Below are 23,628 nucleotides of genomic sequence, written 5' to 3' on the forward strand. Positions count from 1 at the left end.
CATCTGAGTGCTTCTCTGTTCTCTGCCATCACCAGCTGAGAATGAGGGTAGGATGGAGGGGAGGCTGGAGGTTTGAGGAGAAAAGTGAGGGTTGGCTTGCTCATTTCTACCTACTCCCGGTTTATTCCTAACAGCCTCCTGTGTGGGGCGCCTCTTCCGCCTCATTCCTGATACTCTTGGCCTCACCCACTCTTGCCCTCACCACTGTGGAGGTGACTGGTTCTGTGATGATGCCCGACTGATTCGTGCTGGTGCATGTGGAACAGCTCATCTTTGGTCCCTTTTGTCCCCTTTGTCCCCCAACTTAGAATCATGGCGGAGCAAACAAACCTTCACCCACTAGAAACAGGAGCTGGTGGAGATATACGTCCCCTTTTTCTACTCCTATGGACAATCCTGATGCATGGTTTATAGGTGTTTATTTAATATTTTCTCTCATTCTGTGGGTTGCATTTTCACTCTTAATTGTGTCCTTTGGTACATAAGTTTTTAATTTTGAGGTAGTTCGATTTATCTTTCTTTCATTGCCTGTACTTTGGTGTCATATCCAAGAAATTATCACCAAATCCAGTGTCATGAAGCTTTTACCCTGTTCTAAGAGTTTCTATAGTTTTATCTCTCTCTCTCTTTTTTTTTTTTTTTTTTTGGCCATACCATGCGGCATGTGGGATCTTAGTTCCCCAACAGGGATTGAACCCATGCCCCCTGCAGTGGAAGCGCGACATCTTAACCACCGGACCACCAGGGAAGTCCTATAGTTTTATCTCTTAACACTTAGGTCTTTGATCCATTCTGAGTGGAAACAACCCAAATGTTTATCAACTGATGACTGGATAAACAAAATGTGGTATTTTCATACAATGGATTATTATTTGAGCATAAAAAGGAATGAAGTACTGACGTGCTGCAGTAGGGGCGAGCCTGGAAAACATGATGCTCAGTGAAAGAAGCCAGACACAAGAACCACGTGTTGTGTGATTCTGTTTATATGAAATCTCCAGGATAAGTAAATTCCCAGAGACAGAAAGTAGATTAGTGGTTGGTGGAGGATGGAGAGAAGGGGAAATGGGAGTGACTGCTGGGTGTTATGGGGTTTCTTTGAGCTGATGAAAATGTTCTGAAATTAGATAGTGGTGATGGTCCCACAACTTTGTGAACATACTAAAAAACCTCTGAACTGTTATATTTTAAAAGGGTGAATTTTGTGGTATGTGAATTATATCTTAATAAAAAATAAAAATAGGGCTTCCCTGGTGGCGCAGTGGTTGAGAGTCCGCCTGCCGATGCAGGGGACACGGGTTCATGCCCCGGTCCGGGAAGATCCCACATGCCGTGGAGTGGCTGGGCCCATGAGCCATGGCCGCTGAGCCTGCGCGTCCAGAGCCTGTGCTCTGCAACGGGAAAGGCCACAACAGTGAGAGGCCCGTGCACCACGAAAAAAATAAATAAATAAAAATAAAATAAAATTCTAACTATTGTATGGGCACCTTTCTCAGAAGGAAAGATTTGACTTTATTACAACAAACCAACCATGCAATGCTTGCAAAACTCCTGTGATAAATTTGTCCAAAAATGGGGCCAACTCACTTCTTTTTCCTTCATGCTTTGAGGCTATAACATGCACACAGTGGAGTGCATCGTGTTCAGTGAACAGCCCAGTGACTGTATATGTAGGCTCTGCGAGGCTTTCACTCAGATCAAGAAGATACAGCATGTCCGGCCTGCCCTATAAAAGGCTCACTCTGGGCCTCTCTCAGAAACAAGCATTCCCACCCCCTCCCAAAGGTAATCACCACTCTGACCACTGTCACTCTGGATTAGTTTTGCCTCTTCTTGAGCTTCATGGAATTAGGATTATAGGCTGTGTCTGGCTTCTATCAGTGTTACGTCTGGGGCATTCATCCTGTTGTGTGGCTCTGTGGCTCAGTCATTCCAGTGCTGCTTTGCATTCTGTTATATGTAGAAGCACAATTTATCCATTCTCCTGTTGATGGCATTAGGGTTGTTTCCAGTTGGGGGCTACTATGAATAAAAGCTTACCTTTTAATATTATTATAAAAGGACAAAAAAGCACCTTCCCTTAGAGCCTGTCTGAAGGAGATTGGAAGTTATGCTTGGAGGTATATAATTGGCTGTTGTATCTGCCCCAGGAGAGGTATCAAAACCGCAGCCCCCACCCCCTTCCTCTCACATACCAGCAGATGGCTGGTCCCAGGCAAAACACTGAGTCAGCCTCCTTAATGGGGGGAGGGTCGGATCTGCTCAGACATGTTAAGAAAGAAGAAATTTTGCAAGCATTTGGCTAAATTCATGTACTAATATCTAAAGTTGAGTAATACAGAGTAAGAAATAAAAAGGCAGCCAGTAACTCTTCGGCTCATCTTTGTCTCTTGAGGTATTCTGAAAACTTCTTTGTTTTCTTAAGTTTATTTCAGAAGAGCCAAAAATGAGGCTTGCCCTAGAGAAGGCTAGGATTTTGACTTGCCCAATGCTAGGTTTTTCCTATTTCCTCAGCTGAGGACAGAATTCTAAGACTTTCTGGAAAGACCCTTTGAACTTTGGAATTCCTGGATCCTGCCCGCTGATTGGAGCTCCGGGGCAGGGGCGTCTGGGGCTGGTGAGGAGCTGTGTGATGTCACAGGGCTTTGTGAGGCAGCCTGGGGCCGCCTGTGTTTTGAGCCCTGCCATGCGGGGCAGGGTACCCAGTACAGTCAAGTTATTTGCTCAGAATCCAGGCACCACAGAGTCACGCATTCAGGAAGAAATTCCATCTTACAGATCATTCAGCGTAGACTCCTGCCTAATTCCGCCTATGACTCAGCTTGGAGAATACAACTAGAAAGCAGCCAGTGGTTGTCTCAGTGGTAGGTGGCTGGGTTCAGTCTGCTGATAAGTGGGAACAAAGATGGGGGGGCGGTCCTTCCACCTAGAATCAGTGGGAGCAGTGCATCAAATCACGGAATCTTGAATGGGATGCTGGCTCTGGGGATTAGGATTAAGAAGATCAGATTTTTCAGGCTGGGTTATGCCACCTTAGAGGCTTACTGGGCATCGTAATAACTTTAGTTCTTGAAAATCAAGGCCAATTCTCACTGTATACCACAAAGGTACACCCTTTGTGCTTCTTAGGATTTATACAAAGAGAATGTATTACTTATTCAAAAAGGGAAATAGAAAAAAAAAACTCTTGGTAGTATCAGAAAGTCATAGATCTTGTATGGAGATGGGTATTAAGATTGTTCTTGGAAAGCAAGGGATTACAAATACTAATTATTTGCAGAAAAATTAGTTGTGACATTATCTAAAGCATGGTCATGTTTTCCTGGCTCTAAAAACGAACATTTTAAAACTCAGTGACTGTAAATCCAGATTTATTTTAGGGCTTTGGTTTCTCGGTGTGTGATGTGCACATGTGTTAGTGACTGTTGGCAGCATTCTTTTTTGCTTTACTGGATTCTTTTCATTAACTCTCAGTTTTTTTTTTTTTTTTTTTTTTTTTTTGCGGTACGCGGGCCTCTCACTGTTGTGGCCTCTCCCGTTGTGGAGCACAGGCTCCGGATGCGCAGGCTCAGCAGCCATGGCTCACGGGCCCAGCCGCTCCGCGGCATGTGGGATCTTCCCAGACCGGGGCACGAACCCGCGTCCCCTGCATCGGCAGGCGGACTCTCAACCACTGCGCCACCAGGGAAGCCCAGGTTTTTTTTTTTAATGCATTTAAAATTTTGTTTGCTATACATACAAATCATCACTGAAATATTTTTTACAACTTAATTCTGTATTTTTCTAGGATATGAGTTTTAGTGAAGGAAATAATTGAACATGGTTTCCTTCTGAGAATACAGAGTCGAAGAGCCAGTCACAGAGCTGCGGGATCTATCTCTGGGTAGGAGAAGTTTTCTGCGTTTTGTGGGAGTGTGGGGAGGGTGTTGGGGGCGGGAGGGGGAGAGATGAGGTACATATTCCAGAGAACTAATGGGAGCTCTGCTTTAAGAAAATGCAATATAAGACAACTGATATTAGTAAAATAAGAAATTTGGGGGAGGGATATTTTTATAAGTGTTCATATCTAAAGAAAATTTTCCCCAAATTTTCTTTTTTTTTTAATTTTTAAGAAAATTTTTATTTCATAACAGAGTAGAGTTGATTTACAGTGTTGTATTAGTTTCAGGTGTGCAGCAAAGTGATTCAGTTAGACATATACATGTATCTATTCTTTCCCAAATGTTCTTAGTATGGTAGAATCTTTCTAGAGTATGGATTTATTTTATGTTTCAGTAATAATTCTATCATATGAATTCATGTGTATGTTTTGTATATTAAACTTGGTGGCCTCCCGTCACCTATTTTCTTCTTTCAGTAGTTTCTAATTGCTTTTGGGTTTTGGAGAAAATCAAAACAGAAGTCTCTCAAAATTTAGACACTAATAGGAAGATGCGGTAGTAATAGAAGTTAGAACAGCTTCATTCTCTTTTCAGTTCTTTTACTCCATCCATTTCCCCTAGTTAGAACTTATCTTCTTCTCTAACACATTCAATACATTTTCTTTGAATAATTAAATATTTCATTTTTAGAGTGTTATTCATTCAGTGAATGAGCCTTTATTGTGCAACCAGGATCTTTGTCAGGACGTTGGATCCTATGTCCTAGGGGAATGCTCCAATACTGCTAAACTCTCCCGAATCCAGCTTTATGTCCCCTGCCTTTACCGAGCATCCTCAGGACTCAGCCCAGGCCCAGGCCCCTGACTCCAGTGGGTGGTGATGCCTGGGCCCTGCAGTTCTCGGGGAACAGACTTTCCTCCCTGAGGGGGCCTCACACATTCCCGGCCAAGCTATGTTGTGACTTGGTCCTCGTTACTGACCTGGTGGCCAGGAGCGGACTTGAGAGGTGACTCTGAGGGAGGGCAGGTGTTGCCTTTTGAAACGGAGGCCTCTGTGTTATTTTCAAGGAGAGGAGGAGAGCTAGCCTTTTGTGGAGAGGAGGGGCCGTTGCTGTGGGTCCAGAGTGTCCGGTGGGTCTGGGGTTTCCGGCATGTCTCCACCCACACACTCCCATCCCGAGGCTCAGTCTCCCTCCTCTCCTGGGTTGAACGTTAGCCAAGGTGAGAATCAACCTTCCCTTCCCTGCAGCTCAGCTGCCCTCATCAGGCCCTGCTTTCTCGCCCTTTGGTTGTAGGGATGAGTCTTTTTATACCCTGCTAAGGAGGCCCTCTGACTCAGATATTTTGCCTTAAATGGGGGACGAATAACCCTCAGCTTTCCATTTTCTCAGTTGCGTCCACAGCCTCAACTACAGCCATTCTGATTCCGTGGTATCTGTGGTGACCACTCCCTGCCCTCATCTCTCAAATGTGCCAACCAGAACACTCCTTTCCGCCAGGATTCCACCCCAGGTCACCACAGCAAAGTTTTAGTGAGGGCACTGCTTCATTAAGGGGCTATCAGAATGCCGCCTTTCCACCAGCAGTGGGTCCTCAGGGAAGCCAGCTAGGGGTGACCCAACCCCTAAACCCCATTTTGGACCGTTTCCCAGGACCACTCCCACTCCCACTACCAACTCTTGTAGTTCGAGTTCCCCAGAAAACAGACTCTGAGATTTGCGTGTAAGCACTTTGTTGACATGGGTTTGGCTTTCCAAAGTGAGGGAAATGGGTCAAGCAGAGGAAGAGGTTGGAGTGTGATGTGGTTGAGGGGCCCCTGCCAGTCCCGTGGGCAGCTCTGGGCCGGAGGGGCCTTCAGAGTCATCCCAAAGTGAGACAAGAGGCTTCCACCCGTCGACCAGTCTTTAAGCGTGAGTTCCCTCAGGGAGGGGGAACCATGGGCGAAGCAGCTTGCCTCAGCCAAAGGTAATTCTGGGGCATGGACTTGGCTGTGAGCCTTTGGCAGTAGAGGGAACAGGTGCCCTCCACTGCCTAAGGCATCGTATCCAGGTGTGTTCAGGTCTCTTTCTGGTGGTTTGAGGCCATGGAGCTGTTATGGGCACTGGGTTTTGTGGAGTAGTATGGGTTTCCTACATGAATAAGAGCAGTTGGAGCCACAGTGGATATGCAAGCTCGTTCCTAGGGAAGGGCCAAGGTCAAAACGGTAGAAGCCAAATTCTTCCCTCGAGTCCGAGAAAGGATAAAAATTGGAGATAATGCTACATGTTCGAGTGCCAGGAAGTCACTTGGGAAGAAAGGAATTGGAGCATGAGAAGGAAAACCCATGCCAGAGGGACCTGGACCCAGGAGGGACCTGGAGAGCATGAGGCTCATTTCACTGATTACTTTTCCCAGGAGTCAGGACATCAGGGGACTTCAAGGGACAGGGATGGGAGCATCTATGTTCACGTGTTTGCCAGTATTGATGCTGTTTGATTTATTTTCACATTTTATTTTCATTTTCAATCTTTTTTAAAATCTTTGCTTTAAAAATGTTTATCAAGGTAATACATATGTATAAAAAATCAACTAAAAACAAAATCTTAAAAGAAAGTCAGCAGGCCCTTCCCCATTCCCACGCTGACCCCACCCCAGTTCAACTCCCTAAAAGCAAGAGACTCTTTAATCTGTTTCTTATGATGGTTACCTTCACATTTTAAATAATATTCTCAGACTTCTATTTCTCGGTTTATCTATATTATACACCAACTTCATTTTTCTTACATGGCTTCTATTTTTTTTTAGCTTATTTTCGAATAAATCTATGAGATTTTTGGGGGGTTAATACAGTTATCAGTGGTTACATCTTCATTACTCTGTCAATATCGTTCCTTAGTTTTTACCATCCTATAGATCATCGACCTGCGCTTCCCCACCCCCAAATAATTCATCAAATCTGATATTCTTTGGACCCATCTCCTTTGTGGGGTAGGGGTGCAGCGCCCAGAGCTCAACACCAGCTTCTGTTCCAATCTCCACTGGTTGCACCCTAAGCCCACTTCACACCTGCCCTCCGAGACCGCTGTGCCTCTCTCCTGGGTTGAATCCACTACCCTGGGTCCTTGTATTCTTTGTTTATTCTTTGTCTTGTTGGCACTTACAATCCACGCATAGTTTCCCAAAAAGGAAGACAAGGAGTGTAATTTGTTTTTGAAAACATCTTTATTCTACTCTCAAGCTTTATTAAATTTTGACTAGATATAGAAATCTAGCTGGAATATCATTTAACAGAATTTTGAAGCCATCTCTCTACAGTTTTTCAGAACCCAACGGTGCTGTTGAGAAATTTGATCTCATTCTGCTTCTCCTTCTCGTATATGTCAGCTGTTTCTCCTGCCTCTGGAAGCTTTTAGGATCTTTTTACATTGATCACATTGGCCTTTCTATGGGCCCTTTTAGTTCTGGGGAAAATGTTTGTATTATTTATTTGATGCTTTTCTCCTCTTTTCTCTGATCACCTTTTGGAATCCTTTGCACTAGTTGTATGTTATATTGATACTTCCTAGAATGAAATATCACATCTCTCATTTTTTTCCTCTCTCTTTCATTTATTTGTGATTTCCAGAGTATGCCTTTCATGCTATTTTCCAACCTTCTGATGATTTTTAATTTTAGCGATCATGCTTTAAGTTTCAGCAGCCTCGTTTGGTTCTCTAAGTGTTCCTTTTTCAAGCCTGCTTCTCTGGTTTCATAAATGTAATGTTTTCTTAGCTGTCTCTGAACAATCAAAATCAGTGTTTTGATGTTTCGAAAGCTCTCATTTACTGTTCCCCTTTTCTGGTTCAATTTGTATTTTCTTTCTTTCTGAAGGCTTCCCTCAAGCACCTCAGCCAATCCTTGGTGTCTGTACTAGTTTACTAGGGCAACCACAACAAAGTCCCTTAGACTGGGTGGCTTAAAAGATAGACGTTTATTTTCTCACAATTCTGGACCCAGAAGTACGAGGTCAAGGTGTCAGCAGGGTTGGTGTCTTTTGAAGCCTCTCTCTTGGCTTGCAGATGGCCACCTTCTCACTGTGTCCTCAAATGGCCTTTCCTCTGTGCCTGCACCCTTGGTGTTTCTTCCTTTTCTTATAAGGACACCAATCCTATTGGATCAGGGCCCACCCTAATGGCCTCATTTAAACTTCATTGCTATAGACCCCATCTCCAAATACCGTCACTTTGGGAGTTAGGACTTCAACGTATGAGTTTAGGGGGACACAATTCAGTCCATAACAGCATTCCATTCCAACGGAAAAGTGAGACTCTAACACGCTGTCAGGAACCTCTGGGTGTTGGGCTCACCCCCCTCCCACAGTTGTCCTGTCTTCACGGTGACACGTGGAGAGTCGGCTGCTGTGTTGGGCACACCATACGCTTCACTGTGTCGGGTGCTTTTCTCTGGGGCCTGTCTTCTCATCACAGAGTAATTCTCCCCTCTCCTACCTCATGTTGAGCAGCCTGGCTGCTGGGATCCTGTGCGTGAGGCGGGAAAGAGAGCCAGGTGACTCCCTTGACCTCAGCCTCAAGCTTCCTTCTGTGGAGGCTGAGCCTCTACAATCCCATTTCTCCAGAGAAGAAATTGCCAGGCTCTTGTCTGACTTTTCTGTGCAGGGAGGGGTGTCCAGAGCCGACTGTTCTGCATGGAAGCATGTGGCCTTTTCCAAAGCCTCCCCGCGTGCCCCCTGACAAGCCTGGGCCTCCAAACCCTGAGCTGCCCTGGGGTCTGCTAGACGCGTATCTGTCTCAGAGTCCTCGCTCCGCCTACCTGGAGTTGTGACTCCCTCTGTCCTTCCACGTCACCGTCACACGGCCAGTAGTGTGTCTTCCAAACCTGCACTGAAATCGCCATGCATTTTTCTCTCTACCACTCTTTTCCCAGGAGAGTTTTCAGCTTTATTTTTGTTCACAGTTGAGTCAGCGGGGAGAGGACACAAACACACGTATTCAATCTATCAGCTTTAAAGGAAGCCTCTCAAGACTTTCTTTTTTGATAAATTATGAAATATTTCAAACATAGGAGAAATACAGAGAAAAATATCAGGAGCACTCTGTGTGCACATCATCAAGCTTTATCAAACCTCCTCATTTTGCCATATTTGCTTCAGAACTTTAAAAAAGTAAGCATTAAGGGGAATTCCCTGGCGGTCCAGTGGTTACTCCTCCTCACTTCCACTGCCGAAGGCCCAGGTTCAGTCCCTGGTCGGGGAACTAAGATCCCACAACCCACGACCAAAATAAAAAGCATTAAGGACACAGTCCGAGCTCTTTATCCTCCTCCTGAGGCCCTCCCACACAGAGGTGATCACTATCCTGTATTTTTCCTATATTTGTGTAGACCGTGCACACGCATGGTATTTTCCCCTAACATTTGCTACCCTCAAGCGTACACATAAACAATTGCACTGCTTTTCGTATTTTCCAAATGTATAAAGGTAACATCATACCCTACTTGTTTTTTGTGCAACATTATGTTTTTTAGATTTTACGATATTAATCCATGTTGCTCCAGTAGGTTCATTTCCAATGCTAAATGAATAGCCTCAGTTTATCAGTTCTCCTGTTGAGGGAAACTAGAGTTGTATCTAATTTCTACCACAAACATGACTCCAGTAAATGTCCTTGTACATGTCTCCTGGCGAGAGTCTCTTTGGGGTATATTTCTAGGGATGGAACTACTTCCACATTCCCTATGTATAGACTCAACCTGCAGAGATTGCAAAGTGGCTGCACCATTTCACAGTCCCATCAGGGGAGTCTGCGCTTCTCACCGCCCACTTTCTTTCCACCATGGGATAGGGCACGTTTTTACATTTCTAACAGTCTGATTAGTGTCAAATCAGCTTTTTAAAAGAGAGACCTATGCCATCACTCCTAGATGCGTCGAGAAGGTGGAAGGGATGAGAAACCCTTCTTTCACATTGTTTGCTTTAGTTTTATCTCAGGAGTCTGGGTCAATGACTTTAAATGATAGTGTATGTTTTATAAGCATGTTATACATTTTCATGTTAAGAAATCTTCTGAATATCAGTTTTAAGAGTTTTTTTAAAGGATACACTTTCTCGTATCAAAGTATATGATAAGCGCTGATATCAAAATAATCCTGTTTTTAACACACTGTAAATTGAATTTAAGCCAAGTCGATGATCTCTAAACCATCAAAATAGCTAATACAGTTTCTCTTAAATCCTTCTGGTTTAGGAAATGTTAAAATGGACCTTCAAAACTGCTAGGTTTACAATGAGAAATGTTATAATTCAGTGTCTACTCTGTGGATCCTTGACACTTGGGATCTGGACAGCCATCTTTACTATTTATTTTCACCATAATCATGTGAAGAACCAGGAGAAGAAGATCCAGGAGAAAGGAAATCCATTAATTTGGTCCCTTGGGAAGAAATTGCAAACTAAACATGGCTCAGTGCAAATACCAAGACCTTATGTAAGAGTCAAAAGGCCTAATGAAGATGAAACTAGAGAACAGAAGTCATTTTTAAAATTAGGTAAGTATTTTGATTTCCTCTGTTAACCATTTTAAGGGGAAAATATACCATAAATTTAATAATTGGGAAGAGTGAGAGAATGTCCTTTTTTAGAGCAATTCAATTTTAAATTATGAAATATTTCTCACATATATTCATATATATCCATACACACACACACACACAAACAGAGAGAGAAAATAATAAAACAGGCTTGAATGTATTTACCACCTAAATTTAACAATTTTTATGTAGTTTGCTGTATCTGTTTCAGATAGCTTTCTGTGTTTCAAAGAAATAAATTTTAATAGGTACAGTAAAAACTTCACCCCAATTCTTCCTCCTCCCTAGATATCTTCCTCATTTCCTTTATGTATTTTCTTTAAGAAAAATACAGTATGTATTTTTAAAAATAAATGTATTTATTTAGGCTGCGTTGGGTCTTTGTTGCTTGTTGCTGTGCTTTGGCTTTCTCTAGTTGTGGTGAGTGGGGCTACTCTTCGTTGTGGTGTGCGGGCTTCTCATTGCGGTGGCCTCTCTTGTTGCAGAGCACGAGCTCTAGGCACGCGGGCTTCAGTAGTTGTGGCACGTGGGCTGCTGTAGTTGTGGCTCACGGGCTCTAGAGTGCAGGCTCAGTAGTTGTGGCACACGGGCTTAGCTGCTCTGCGGCATGTGGGATCTTCCCGGACCAGGGCTTGAACCCGGGTCCCCTGCATTGGCAGGTGGATTCTTAACCACTGCGCCACCAGGGAAGACCCATAGTATGTATTTTTAATATATTTGTAGCTATTCTGGAATGAATTGCAATGCCACTATGGATATTAACATGTAAGTCTTTGTATAAACATATTTTGTTTCTCTCAGGTGAATACCTAGGTATGGGATGGATGGGTCATATGGTAGCTGTATGCTTAACTTTAAAGAAAATGACAAACCGGTTTCCAAAGGAAGGGTGCCATTTTATATTTCCTTCCGCAGTGGATGAGAATTCCATTTTCTCCAGGTTTGGCCAACACTTGACATGGTCAGATTTTTAGATTTTAACCATTCTAATGGGTGAGTAATGGTATCGTTGTGGCCTTAATTTGCATTTCCCCACAGCTAAGGATTTTGAACACCTTTTCATGTGCTTAATGGCCACACATACATCTCCTTTTGTAAAGTGTCTCTCCAAGTCTTCTGTCGCTTTTTAAATTGGGATGTTTGTCTTCTGATTTCTAAGACTTTTAAAATATATTCTGGTATCAAATCCTTTGATTTGTGAGTTGCAAATATTTTGCACAAGTCTGTGCCTTGTCTTTTCATTCTCTCGTTTTTTTAATTGAGATATAATTGATACATATCATTGTATTCGTTTTAGGTGTACAACACAATGATTTTTATATATGTATATATTGCAAAATGGTTACCACAGTATATTTAATTAACATACATTATCACACATAGTTAACATTTTTCTTGTGATGATAACTTTTTTCTTTTTTTTCTTTTTTTACTGTTAATATACAGTTTATTCTTATATTCCAAAAGGAGAATGTTTTCTAATTTCTACAGTTGAAAACAAGATGATTTATAATCACATAATTCACCATTATTATTCATTGCATTTTCTTTGGAAAGGATAAAAGTTATCTCAGTACTTCAAGAGATAACTTAAGGTATACTCTCTTAGCAACTTGCAAGTATATAATACAGTGTGCTGACTAGAGTCACCATGCTGGGCATCTTCATTCTCCTCTGAGTGGCTTCATTCAAGAAGCAAGATTTTAAATTTCGATGGTCAATTTATCACATTTTCTTGTGTGGTTTATGTTTTTTATGTTTTATCTAAGAAATCTTTGCCTACCTCAAGTTCACAAATATTTCCTTCTATCTTTTTTTTTTTTAGAAATGTTAAAGTTTTAGGTTTTACATTAACTCCGTTTTGAATTAATTTCTGTGATGCTATAAGGTAAGCATCATAGTTCATTTTTTCCATATGGATCCAACACCATTTGTTGAAAAACTTTCCTTTTCCCATCTTGGTCCCTTTATCAAAAATCAATTGGCCAGGGCTTCCCTGGTGGCGCACTGGTTAAGAATCCGCCTGCCAATGCAGGGGACATATGTTCAAACCCTGGTCCGGGAAGATCCCACATGCTGCGGAGCAACTAAGCCATGCGCCAAAACTACTGCGCCTGCACTCTAGAGCCCGTGAGCCACAACTACTGCACCTGCATGCCACAACTACTGAAGCCCATGTGCCTAGAGTCCATGCTCCACAAAAAGAGAAGCCACCGCAATGAGAAGTCCACACACTGCAACCAAGAGTAGCCCCAGCTCGCCCCAACTAGAGAAAGCCCCATGCACAGCAAAGAAGACCCAATGCAGCCAAAAATAAATAAATTTATTTTTAAAAAATTAATTGGCCATTTTTGTTGGATCTGTTTCTGAACTCTATTCTCATTCTTTTTAGAAATTGTTTTGGTTACTCTAGGTCTTTTGCTTGTCCATATATTTTAGAAACAGCTTGTCAATTTCTACAAAAACTGCTGGTATTTTGAATGGAATTGCATTGAGTCTATAGATCAGTCTGGGGAGAATTGATATCTTAATAATATTGCTTTACCTGCATCCCACATATTTTAATATGTTGCATTTTCATTTTCATTCCTTTCTATGTATTTTTATATTCCCTTTGAGACTTTCGTCTTGGATTATTTGGAAATAGATTGTTTAATTTCCAAGTGTTTTGAATAATTTTCTGTCTTTCTATAATTGACATCCAGTTTGATTCCACTGTAGTCACAAAATATATCTATGATTTCGATTCTTTTAGGGGTTTTTTGAGGTTTGTTTTATGATCCAGGATATGGCCTATCTTGGTGAATGCTCCATGGATACTTGAAAAAAAATGTGTATTCCAGTATTGTTAGGTGAAGTATTTTATATATATGTAATCTCAGTCAGATCCGGTTGGTTGATTGCATTGTTCAATTCTTCTGTATCCTTGCTGAGTTTCTGGCTAGTAGTTCTGACAACTGCTAAGAGTGGGTGTTGAAGAGCCCAATTATAATCATGGGTTTGTCTGTTTCTCCTTTCAACCCTATGCGTTTTTGTTTCATGTATTTTGAGACTGTTTTTTGGTATGTTTCTATTTAGGATCATCATATATTACTGGTAGACTGATCTTTTATCAGTATATACTGTCTCTCTTTGTCTCTAGTAATTTTCTTTGTTCTAAAGTCTATTTTATCTGATATTAATGTAGTTAGTCCTGCTTTTTAAATTATTTCCAAGATATATCTTTTTCTATCCTTTTACTTTCAATCCACCTACATCACATTGAGGGGAGTTTCTTGTAGACAGCATATTGTTAGAACATTTTTGTGTGTGTGTGTGGTACACGGGCCTCTCACTGCTGAGGCCTCTCCCGTTGCGAAGCACAGGCTCCAGACGCGCAGGGTCAGCGGCCATGGCTCATGGGCCCAGCTGCTCCGCGGCATGCGGGATCTTCCCGGACCGGCGCATGAACCCATGTCCCCTGCATCGGTAGCCGGACTCTCAACCACTGTGCCACCAGGGAATCCCTAGAACATATTTTTTAATGCACTCTGACAATCTATGTCTTTAACTGATATTTTAGATCATTTGCATTTAATATAATTATTCATATGTTAAGGTTTAAGTCAGCCATTTTATTATTTTTTTGTTTGCTTCTTCCATTTCTCATTCTTCTGTTCTCTTTTCTTACCTTATTGTGAGTTGCCTGAACATGTTTCAGAATCCCATCTTGATTTACTTCCAATATTCTTTTAATGTATTGCTTTGTGTAGCTCTATTCGTGGTTGCTCTAGGTATTAACAACATGATACATATGTAACTCACTGAGGTCTCCTTGAATCAATGTTTTGCCACTTCCAGTAAAGCATAAAAAGCAAAGTCCATTAGCATCCTCAATTTTAAGATATGATTATCTTTAGCATTTCCTCTGTGTACATGGAGCACCACATCAGATGGTGTTTTAGTGTTTGCTCCAATCACTGAATGAGACTTAAGAAACTCATGAGCACAGGCTATTATATTTTTTACCCTTTTGGATGTTCTTTTTTCTTTTCTGAGGTTGCAACCCTTCATCTGCTATGATTTTCCTTTTTTGTTTACAGAACTTTCTTTTTCGATTCTTTGAGGGTGGGTTTGCTAGTCACAAATTCTTAGTGTTTCTTCATCTGAACGTATCTTTATTTTTCTCATGATTCCCGAAGGATATTTTTGCTGACTTAGACTTTGCTGATGATAGTTCTTTCTGTTCAGCACTCGAAAATGTTTTCCCACTTCCTTCTGTTCTCCATGATTCAGACGAGAAATCCACAGTCATTCAGATCTTTCCTCTGTGAGTACTGCCTCCTTTCTGTCTGCAGCTTTCAAGAGTTTTCTTTTGTCTGGAGTTTTCGGAAGCTTAATTATGATGTGGCCTGGATTTCTTTGGTGTATCCTACTTGGGAGTTTCCTCAGCCTCTTGAAGCTGTAGATGTCCATCTTTCACCAAATTTGTGAACTTTTCTACTATTATTTTTTAGAGTACTTTTTCATTCCTCACTCTCCTATCCTTCTGAGACTCCAATAATACGAATATTAGCTCTTTTGTTGTTAGCTCACGGGTCCCTGAGACTCTCTTCATTTTTTTTTTTTAGTCTATTTTCTCCATTGCTCAGAGTAGGTGGATTCTGTTACCACTATTCTACTTAATATTAAGCCCATCTAGCGAGTGTTTTATTAGATTATTTTTAGTTCTATAATTTCCATTTGGTTCTTTTTTATAACTTCTGTCTCTTTGCTGAGATTTCCCCTTTTTCTGTTTCTGAGCATTTTTATGATGGCTGCTTTAACATCTGAGATCATTCTGACCTCTGATTCATCTTGGTATTGACATCTGTCGATTGGCTTTTCCTATTCAGTTTGAGATCTCCCTGGTTCTTCGAGAGACAAAAGATGTTTGATTGTATCCTGGGCATTTTGGACATTATGAAACTCTGGGTCCTGTTTAAGCTTCTTTGTTAGGCCGACCTCTGTTGAGATGCAGCACAAGGGCCAGGTGGGTGGGTGTGTTTGCTTCCTGCTGGACCTGCCGACTCCACCCTGGCAACCGTGGAGCGTGGGCACTGCCACGCTGTAGATGGTGGAGGGGACATTCAGCAGCCCCGTTGGGGAAATGGGGCGCTGACTTGCATGCATGACATTGTTGTCTCTGAGTTCAGCTCCCCAGCTCTTGGTTGCAGTGTGCGGACTTCTCATTGCGGTGACTTCTCTTTTTGTGGAGCATGGACTCTAGGTGCATGGGCTTCAGTAGCTGTGGGCCTCCCTGACGCCAGGGTCAGGAGATGGGGTAAGCAGAGTATCAACTCTCCTGCTTTGCACAACCTGCTGCCATTGAGGGTGGAGGTTCAGCTCTCCCCGGACCCCCATGGATATGAGGGCCATTGGGTACATGGCGTAGTGTCTAGCCTCACCTTGCACCACCTCGTTAAGCCTTGTTGCTGCCAGGTGTGGCCGGAGGCTCAGCACGCCACTGACAAGACACTACCTTAGGGAGAATTAGAGCACCACCTGCTTCTACCAGGCAGGCTTCTGGAAGACCAGCTCCCTGCTCAGCCCCCCCCACACCAGCCAGACAGGTAATCAGAACACTGCCTTCTTCTGCCAGGAAGGGGGATGGAAGGGTAGGTTATGCTCAGGGGAGGGGAGCACGGCCCCTTGTTCCCTTGGGGTAGAGGTGGACGCTCTCCTTGCTCTCCCCACTGGAGCCAACAGGGGGCGGTGTGGTTCTCCCGTTGGTGCTTGACTGGACTAGAGTGGGTGCTGCCAGAGGGTTTCTGTGGTTAGTTGTCCTTTTTCCTGGCCCTGTGCTGGAGGAACAGGCTTATCTTGGCACTTGTTTTGTCTGTGCCCATTAGTGGTTCCACCTGCAGCCTTCGACAGCCCCCCGTCTGGGATTTACGGGAGACAACAAAGAAATCAGGAGCCCACCGTGTCCTTGCCCCTGTCCTGAGGCTCCCAGGCAACCTGCCTTCTTACACTCACCTTTCAGAGCCAAGGAGTTTTTAGGTGTAAGAAAGAGGACCGAGGGGAAATTGGGTCACTTTTTGATGGGAATCCTCTTTATATCCAGTATAGAATTTATACCAATTTTGGAAAACACTCTTTGGGCATTGGAAAAGAAAGTTTATTCTCTCAAAAACAAAGCACAACATAAAATCTACTAAGGAAACTTAACTAATTACATTATTCAAGTTTCTAACTTTTTGTCTGATTCAGAGTTGTTCTTAAAATCTTCCATTACTGTTCGTTTGTGGCAACATATATTGATATTTCTAACAGTTTTTCTTGAAGTATTTTGTTGCAGCATTATTTGATATCTACAAGCTCATTACTATTAAACCTTTACTGTGACTTACTGTGAGTATAAAATGACCTTCTGGATTGTGCTTCCAGTGAATTCTATGCTTTAAAAATTATTTTGACTCCTGTAGTCTTTGACCGTTCTCTCACTTTTAACCATTTTAGTTCATCTTATTTATCGTTTATGGTTACATTTCATTTTTTATTACCATCTAAGAGTTTTTATCTTTTAATGGGAAATTTATGCCAACTTCACTTATTGCTATGACTGATATGTTTGGGTTGTCCTCTGTCCTCTTGTATTATTCTCTCAAACAGAGTTTTGGGAGAGGGACTTCAGCTCCCATTCTCCCACCTTCCCTAAATCCCTCAGTTAATATAATTTCACACGACAGTTGCAAATCATGATGGGACCAAGGAGGCTGAGCACTTCCTTCTCTGGAGAAACTGAATGACTCTAGGGTAGCTTGTTGTTCCTACTTTGCTAAGGAATCTGCTTTGATTTGTGTGAATACTTTGATTTAACCTTGTCATCTGGGAGTAGTTTAGGTTCCAGGAAAACTACTCTGACATGTTATAAAAGGAGTGAATTCAGGATATAGTTGTTATTGTCCTTTATCAACGTGATGGTAGTAAACCTATACTTATGTGACTAATACCTTTTCTTGCAGGTAAGGATTTTAACTTTTCGGACCCAGAACTTATTCATGGATATTCAAAATATGGATTTAATTCCATTATCAGTAAAAACTTGGGCAACCACAGAGATGTGCCAGATACCAGGAATAAAATGTATGTTCCTCCTGATATTTTTTTTTACATATTACATAGTTTCAGATATACAACATAATGATTTGATATTTGTATATGTTGCAAAATGATCATCACAGTAAGTCTAGTTAACATCGGTCACTATACATAGATACAAAAAAGATTTTTTTCTTGTGATGAGAACTTTTAAGATCTTTCTTAGTAACTTTCAAATATGCAAAACAATATTATTAACTACAGTCACCATGCTATACATTACCTCCCTGTGACATTTATTTTATAACTGGAAGTTTGTACCTTTTGACTTCCTTCACCCGTTTCACCCACCCCCTGCCTCTGGCAACCACCAATCTGTTCTCTGTATCTTGAGCTTGTTTTTTTTGGGGGGGTGGGTGGGTTGTGTTTTGTTTGTTTGAGATTCTACATGTAAGTGAGAGCATATGGTATTTGTCTTTCTCTGACTTGTTTCACTTAGCATAATGCCCTCAAGATCCATTCATGTTATTGCAAATGGCAAGATTTCCTCCTTTTTTATGGCTGAATTTTATATATAGATATAGATGTAGGTATATAACATATAGATATAGCTATATAGATATATATTACCTTTTCTTTATTCGTCCACCCATGGACACTTAGGTTGCTCCCATGTCTTGGCTTGTAAATAATGCTGTAATGAACATGGGGGTGCATGTATCTTTTTGAGTTAGTGCTTTTGTTTTCTTCAGGTAAATACCCAGAATTGGAATTGCTGGATCATATGGCAGTTCTATTTTTAATTTTTTGAGGAACTTCCATACTGGTTTTCCATAGTGGCTGCACCAATTTACATTCCTACCAAAGGCGCACAAGGGTTCCCTTTTCTCCACATCCTCACCAACTCTTGTTACTTCTTGTCTTTTTGATAAGAGCCATTCAAACAGGTGTGAAGTGATATCTTATTGTGGTTTTGATTTGCATTTCCCTGATGATTAGTGATGCTGAGCATCTTTTCATGTGCCTGTTGCCCATCTGTATGTCTTCTTTGGAAAAAATGTTTATTCAGATCCTCTGCCCATTTTTTAATCAGATTGGTTTGTTTGTTTTTTCAATATTGAGTTGTATGAGTTCTTTACATATGTTAGGTATTAACCCCTTATCAGATATATGATTTGCAAATATTTTCTCCCATTCAGTAGGTTGCCTTTTCATTTTGTTGAAGGTTTCCTTTGCTGTGCAGAAGCTTTATAGTTTGATGTAGTCCCACTTATTTATTTTTGCTTTTGTTGCCTTTGCTTTTGGTGTCAGATCCAAATAAATCAAGACTGATGTTAAGGAGCTTACTGCCTATCTTTTCTTCCAGGAGTTTTATGGTTTTAGGTCTTATATTCATTTAATTCATTTCTAGTTAAGTTGAGGTTATGGTGTAAGATAGAGGTCCAGTTTCATTCTTTTGCATGCAGCTGTTCAGTTTTTCCAGCACCATTTATTAAAGAGACTGTTCTTTCCCCATCGTATATTCTTGGCTCCTTTGTCGTACATTAATTGACCATATATGTGTGGGTTTATTTCTGGGCTTTCTACTCTGCTCCATTGATCTATGTGTCTTTTTATGCCAGTACCATACTGTTTTTATTACAATAGCTTTGTAATATAGTTTGAAATCGGGGAGCGTGAGTCCTCCAGCTTTGTTCTTCTTTCTCAAGACTGCTTTGGCTATTTGGGGTCTTTTGTAATTCCACACAAATTCTAGGATTGTTTGTTCTATTTCTGTGAAAAATGCCATTGTAATTTTGATAGGGATTGCACTGAACCTGTAGATTGCTTTAGGAAATATGGACATTTTAACAATATTAATTCTTCCAATCCATGAGCACAGAATATCTTTCCATTTCCTTCAATTTCTTTTGTTAATGTCTTATAGTTTTCAGTGGACTGGTCTAAAAACAAATAAGGTCTAATTTTTAAACACTTACTAACCAGATTTTAATTTTGGCATATTAGAAGTCTTGTAATATAGTTTCCTGTTTTTAGAACTTGACGTCAGATAATGTCAAGAGCCTACTTCAAAATTCTAGAGCTTATAGCGTAGAGAATATCTGCTCCTTGGCTCAGAGTGTGTTCTAGAGGTTTCCAAGAATTGCATCATCCACAAGTTCTTTTTATTAAATCACCAATGAAGACTTTTGGTCAAAGGGAGGTTTATTCCTAATACAAAATCCTTCAGACAGCTACCTATTTTTTTCTTCAAAGTCTGCTTTTTAAAAAAAATTGTTCCCTCAATCGTTTGTGTAAGTGCCTTTTTAAAAACTTTTGGTAAACTGTATATAACATAAAATTTACCATTTTAACTCTTATTAACTGTACAATTTGGTGGCATTAAGTATATTAACATAGTTATACAGCCATCGCCATTATCCACCTGCAGAACTTTTCATCATCCCAAACTGAGACTCTGTTTTCATTAAACATTTTCTCCCCATTCTTCCCTCCATCCAGTCCCCTGGCAACCACCACTCTACATTCTGTCACTGTGAATTTTATCTACTCTAGGTACTTCATCAAAGCAGAATCATACAATATTTGCCTTTTTTGTCTGGCTTATTTCACTTAGCATAATGTCCTCAAGTTTCATTCATGTTGTAGCAAATGTGTGTTAATATCTTTTTAATATATTTTAGGTTCTGATGGTTTCTAGCCAAAGAGGGCTAATATCCTCTCTTTACTAAATAAGAAGTACTTAAGGAATATAAGCCTCTTCCAGTAATACGGAGACAAAAGCCATGTTCCAAAAAAAGGGCAAAGTGGGACCCATTTTGTCTTGCTGCAACTTGTGTACAGGACAAACATTTGAAGCCACAAATATAAGAATCAACAAAGTTTCTAGGTAGCTAAATATCACTTATGATATGGCACATTCAAGAGATGTAGTGTTTCAACATTGTAAACCAACTATACTTCAATTAAAAAAAAAGAATATTTTTTACTGAAGAAAAAAAGAGATATAATGTTTGCACATGATGACACAATCTATCTGGCTCATAATGAAAGAAAAAGAATTTAAATTTATTCAAACCACAAAACATGGTAGACATTTAATTTAGAGGACAACTTTTTTTTCTCAATTGAATATTGAACTACCATAAAGGGAGGTCAATATTTTTGCATGCTTACAAGTTATGAATTTCTCTCCAGGCAGGCCATCATTTCTTCCTCTTAAACCTCATTTTCTAAAATAGTGTAACCACCTTTGCTTCCATTCCCTCATCATATGATTATTTGTTAGAAAAACAGGAAGTTTCGAAAGAGATTGTCCAAAGAAAAAAGCAAACTTGGCAGTTTTAGTATTCAAAATATTAACTTTGTTAATAGGAAATTCAATTCTGTATGAAATACACTTCTGTGTTTAAAATATATGTTAACTACTAGGAGTAATTACTAATATCTAGAATCCAGCAGATGTCCAGCCATTATTATAGTAATTACATCATTCCATTAAATGAAATTTCCATTTCAGCATTTTTTTTTTTTTTTTTTTGCGGTACGCAGGCCTCTGATTGTTGTGGCCTCTCCCGTTGCGGAGCACAGGCTCCGGACGTGCAGGCTCAACGGCCATGGCTCACGGGCCCAGCCGCTCCGCGGCATGTGGGATCTTCCTGGACCGGGGCATGAACCTGTGCCCCCTGCGTTGGCAGACGGACTCTCAACCACTGCGCCACCAGGGAAGCCCTCCATTTCAGCTTTGCCTTACTTTAAAATTCATATTATTATTTTCACTGAACTAGAGAAATACTTGATACAAATCTTTGAAGAATAGATTTTTTGTTGATTGGTTTTCCAATTACATTTATTTCTCAACTTTTAAATTTTGAAATAATTTCAGACTTACAAAATTGTTGCAAAACTATTTCATAGAATTCCTGCCTAGCATTTTCTTAGATTCCCCAAATGTTAACATCGTCCATACCCTCAGAACCAGAACCATAAACAAAACCAGCAAATTAACAATACAATACCATTAGCAAATGTACAGACGGTATTCAAGTTTTTACACTTAACCCACTAGCGTCCTCTTTCTGGAAGGATCTAACCCAGGACTACAGACTGTGTGCAGGGTTCCTGTCCCCTGAGTTTCCTTTCATCTGAAACTGTTCCTAAGTCTTTATCTTCCACGACTGTGACAGTTGCAGAGATCTAACCAGTTATTTTGTAGAATGCCCCTCAATTTGAGTTAGATGTTTCCTTGTGATCAAATCCGGGTCATGCATTTTTGATAGGAATACCATGGAAGGAATGTCATATCCTCTCAGCACATTGTATTAAAAGGCACACGTTGTCTCTTTGTCCCATTACTAGTGAAGTGACTTGTGGTGAAGTTAATTTGATCACTTGATTAAAACGACTTGTCAGATTTTCTGCACAGTAAAATTACCATTTATCCTCTTGTAATTAATAAAGATGCAGGGGCTTCCCTGGTGGCGCAGTGGTTGAGAGTCCGCCTGCCGATGCAGGGGACACGGGTTCATGCCCCGGTCCGGGAAGATCCTACATGCCGCGGAGCGGCTGGGCCCGTGAGCCATGGCTGCTGAGCCTGCGCATCCGGAGCCTGTGCCCCGCAACAGGAGAGGCCACAACAGTAAGGGGCCCGTGTACCGCAAAAAAAAATAATAATAATATTAAAAAAAATAAAGGTGCAGATTTCTTTTAAATGTTAATTGTGAAAAACCTGGAAAATATAAAAAAGCATAAAAAGGGCAAGTAAAAACACACATGATCCTAGGGATTTTTCTTCTGTCTTAATGCATAAGGTGTCACCTAACTGTTTTCCCCCCACTTGACACAGAGAGATCATCACTGTCAGGAGGTTAGTGTATATCCTTCCAGAATTTATAGACACATGCACATATTTATAAGTAGACAGTAAGCATACGATATAATCATATCGTTTTTATGAAAATGGGCTTTACTTTTTATATTCTAGAATGTGTTTTTTTTTAACTTAACAACATATCATGGAGAACTTTTTCAAAGCATTACACATAAAATTTGCCTCATTCGTTTTAACAGTTGAGAGCAGTTATCCATTGTATAAATATACAGTTTCCCCATTAATAGAAATCCTGGTTGTTTTTAAATTTTCAACTTTTCAAAAATGATGTAATAAACACTCTTGTACACATATTTTTATGCCCTCATGTTAGTATATATGGAGTAAAGATTTCTGGAATGAGATTGCTCAGCCATAGGCTCATTTTTCTTCTCTAGGATTTTATATAAATAAAATTTACGCAGCATAATTATTTTGAAATGTAGCCATGTTGTCGCAAGGAGTTCCTTTTTATTGCTGAGCAGTGCTCTCCTGTACGGATGTACTACAATGTGTTTATCCATTCATCTGTTGATAGGACAGATTGTTTCCGTTTTTTGTCTATTACAAATAAAGTTGGTGTGAGTATTCTGAAGACAAGTTTTGCATAACAGATGTTCTTTTTTCTCTTATGTAAATATTTTGCAAGTGGAATGGCTAGATCTTAGGGTGTATGTTTAATGTTTTAAGAAACTGCCATTTTCCTAAAGTAGTTGTACTATCTTACATTCCCATCAGCAGTGAATGAGATTTCCAATTCCTCCACATCTTTGCCAACACTTGGTATGGCCAGTATTTTGAATTTTAACCATTCTAATAGGTGTGTAGTCGGATCTCAGTGTGGTTTAATTGGCATTTGCTTGATGTCTGATGATGTTGAGATCTATTTATGTGTTTATTTGCTATCTGTGTATCTTCTTTATTGAAGTTAAATTTTGCCCATTTTAAAATTGGATTGTTTTCTTATTACTGAGTTTTGAGAATTTTTTAGTATATTTTGGTATAAGATCTTTAACATATTGATGACTACACGTATTTTTTCCTAGTCTATGGCTTGTTTTTTCATTCTCTTAACAGTGCCTTTGGAAAAGCAGAAGTTTTAATTTTGATGGAGTCCAATTGTTTAATTTTATTCTATTTTTTAATTTACCTTTGCCTAACCCAAGATCACAAAGATTTCTCCATTGGATTTTCTATGTAGATGGGCATGACCTATGCATTTTTACTTCTTCCTTTCTAGTCTGCACGCTTT

General features: G+C 40.5%; 1 protein-coding gene across 1 annotated transcript in view; it reads left to right on the forward strand.

Annotated features, from left to right (window-relative positions):
• Window positions 1-10,104: 10,104 nt before the first annotated feature.
• GALNTL5 (polypeptide N-acetylgalactosaminyltransferase like 5) overlaps window positions 10,105-23,628 on the forward strand; it is a gene marked incomplete at both ends in the record, with an annotated part of 71,288 nt that continues 57,764 nt past the window's right edge. The window contains 2 exons of the mRNA XM_079711887.1: window positions 10,105-10,402; window positions 17,431-17,551. Of these exons, the coding sequence (XP_079568013.1) occupies window positions 10,105-10,402; window positions 17,431-17,551 (419 nt within the window). The remainder of the gene's footprint in view (window positions 10,403-17,430; window positions 17,552-23,628) is intronic.

The sequence above is a fragment of the Hyperoodon ampullatus genome, assembly GCF_949752795.1.
Source record: "Hyperoodon ampullatus genome assembly, chromosome: 9".
NCBI lineage: Eukaryota > Metazoa > Chordata > Mammalia > Artiodactyla > Ziphiidae > Hyperoodon > Hyperoodon ampullatus.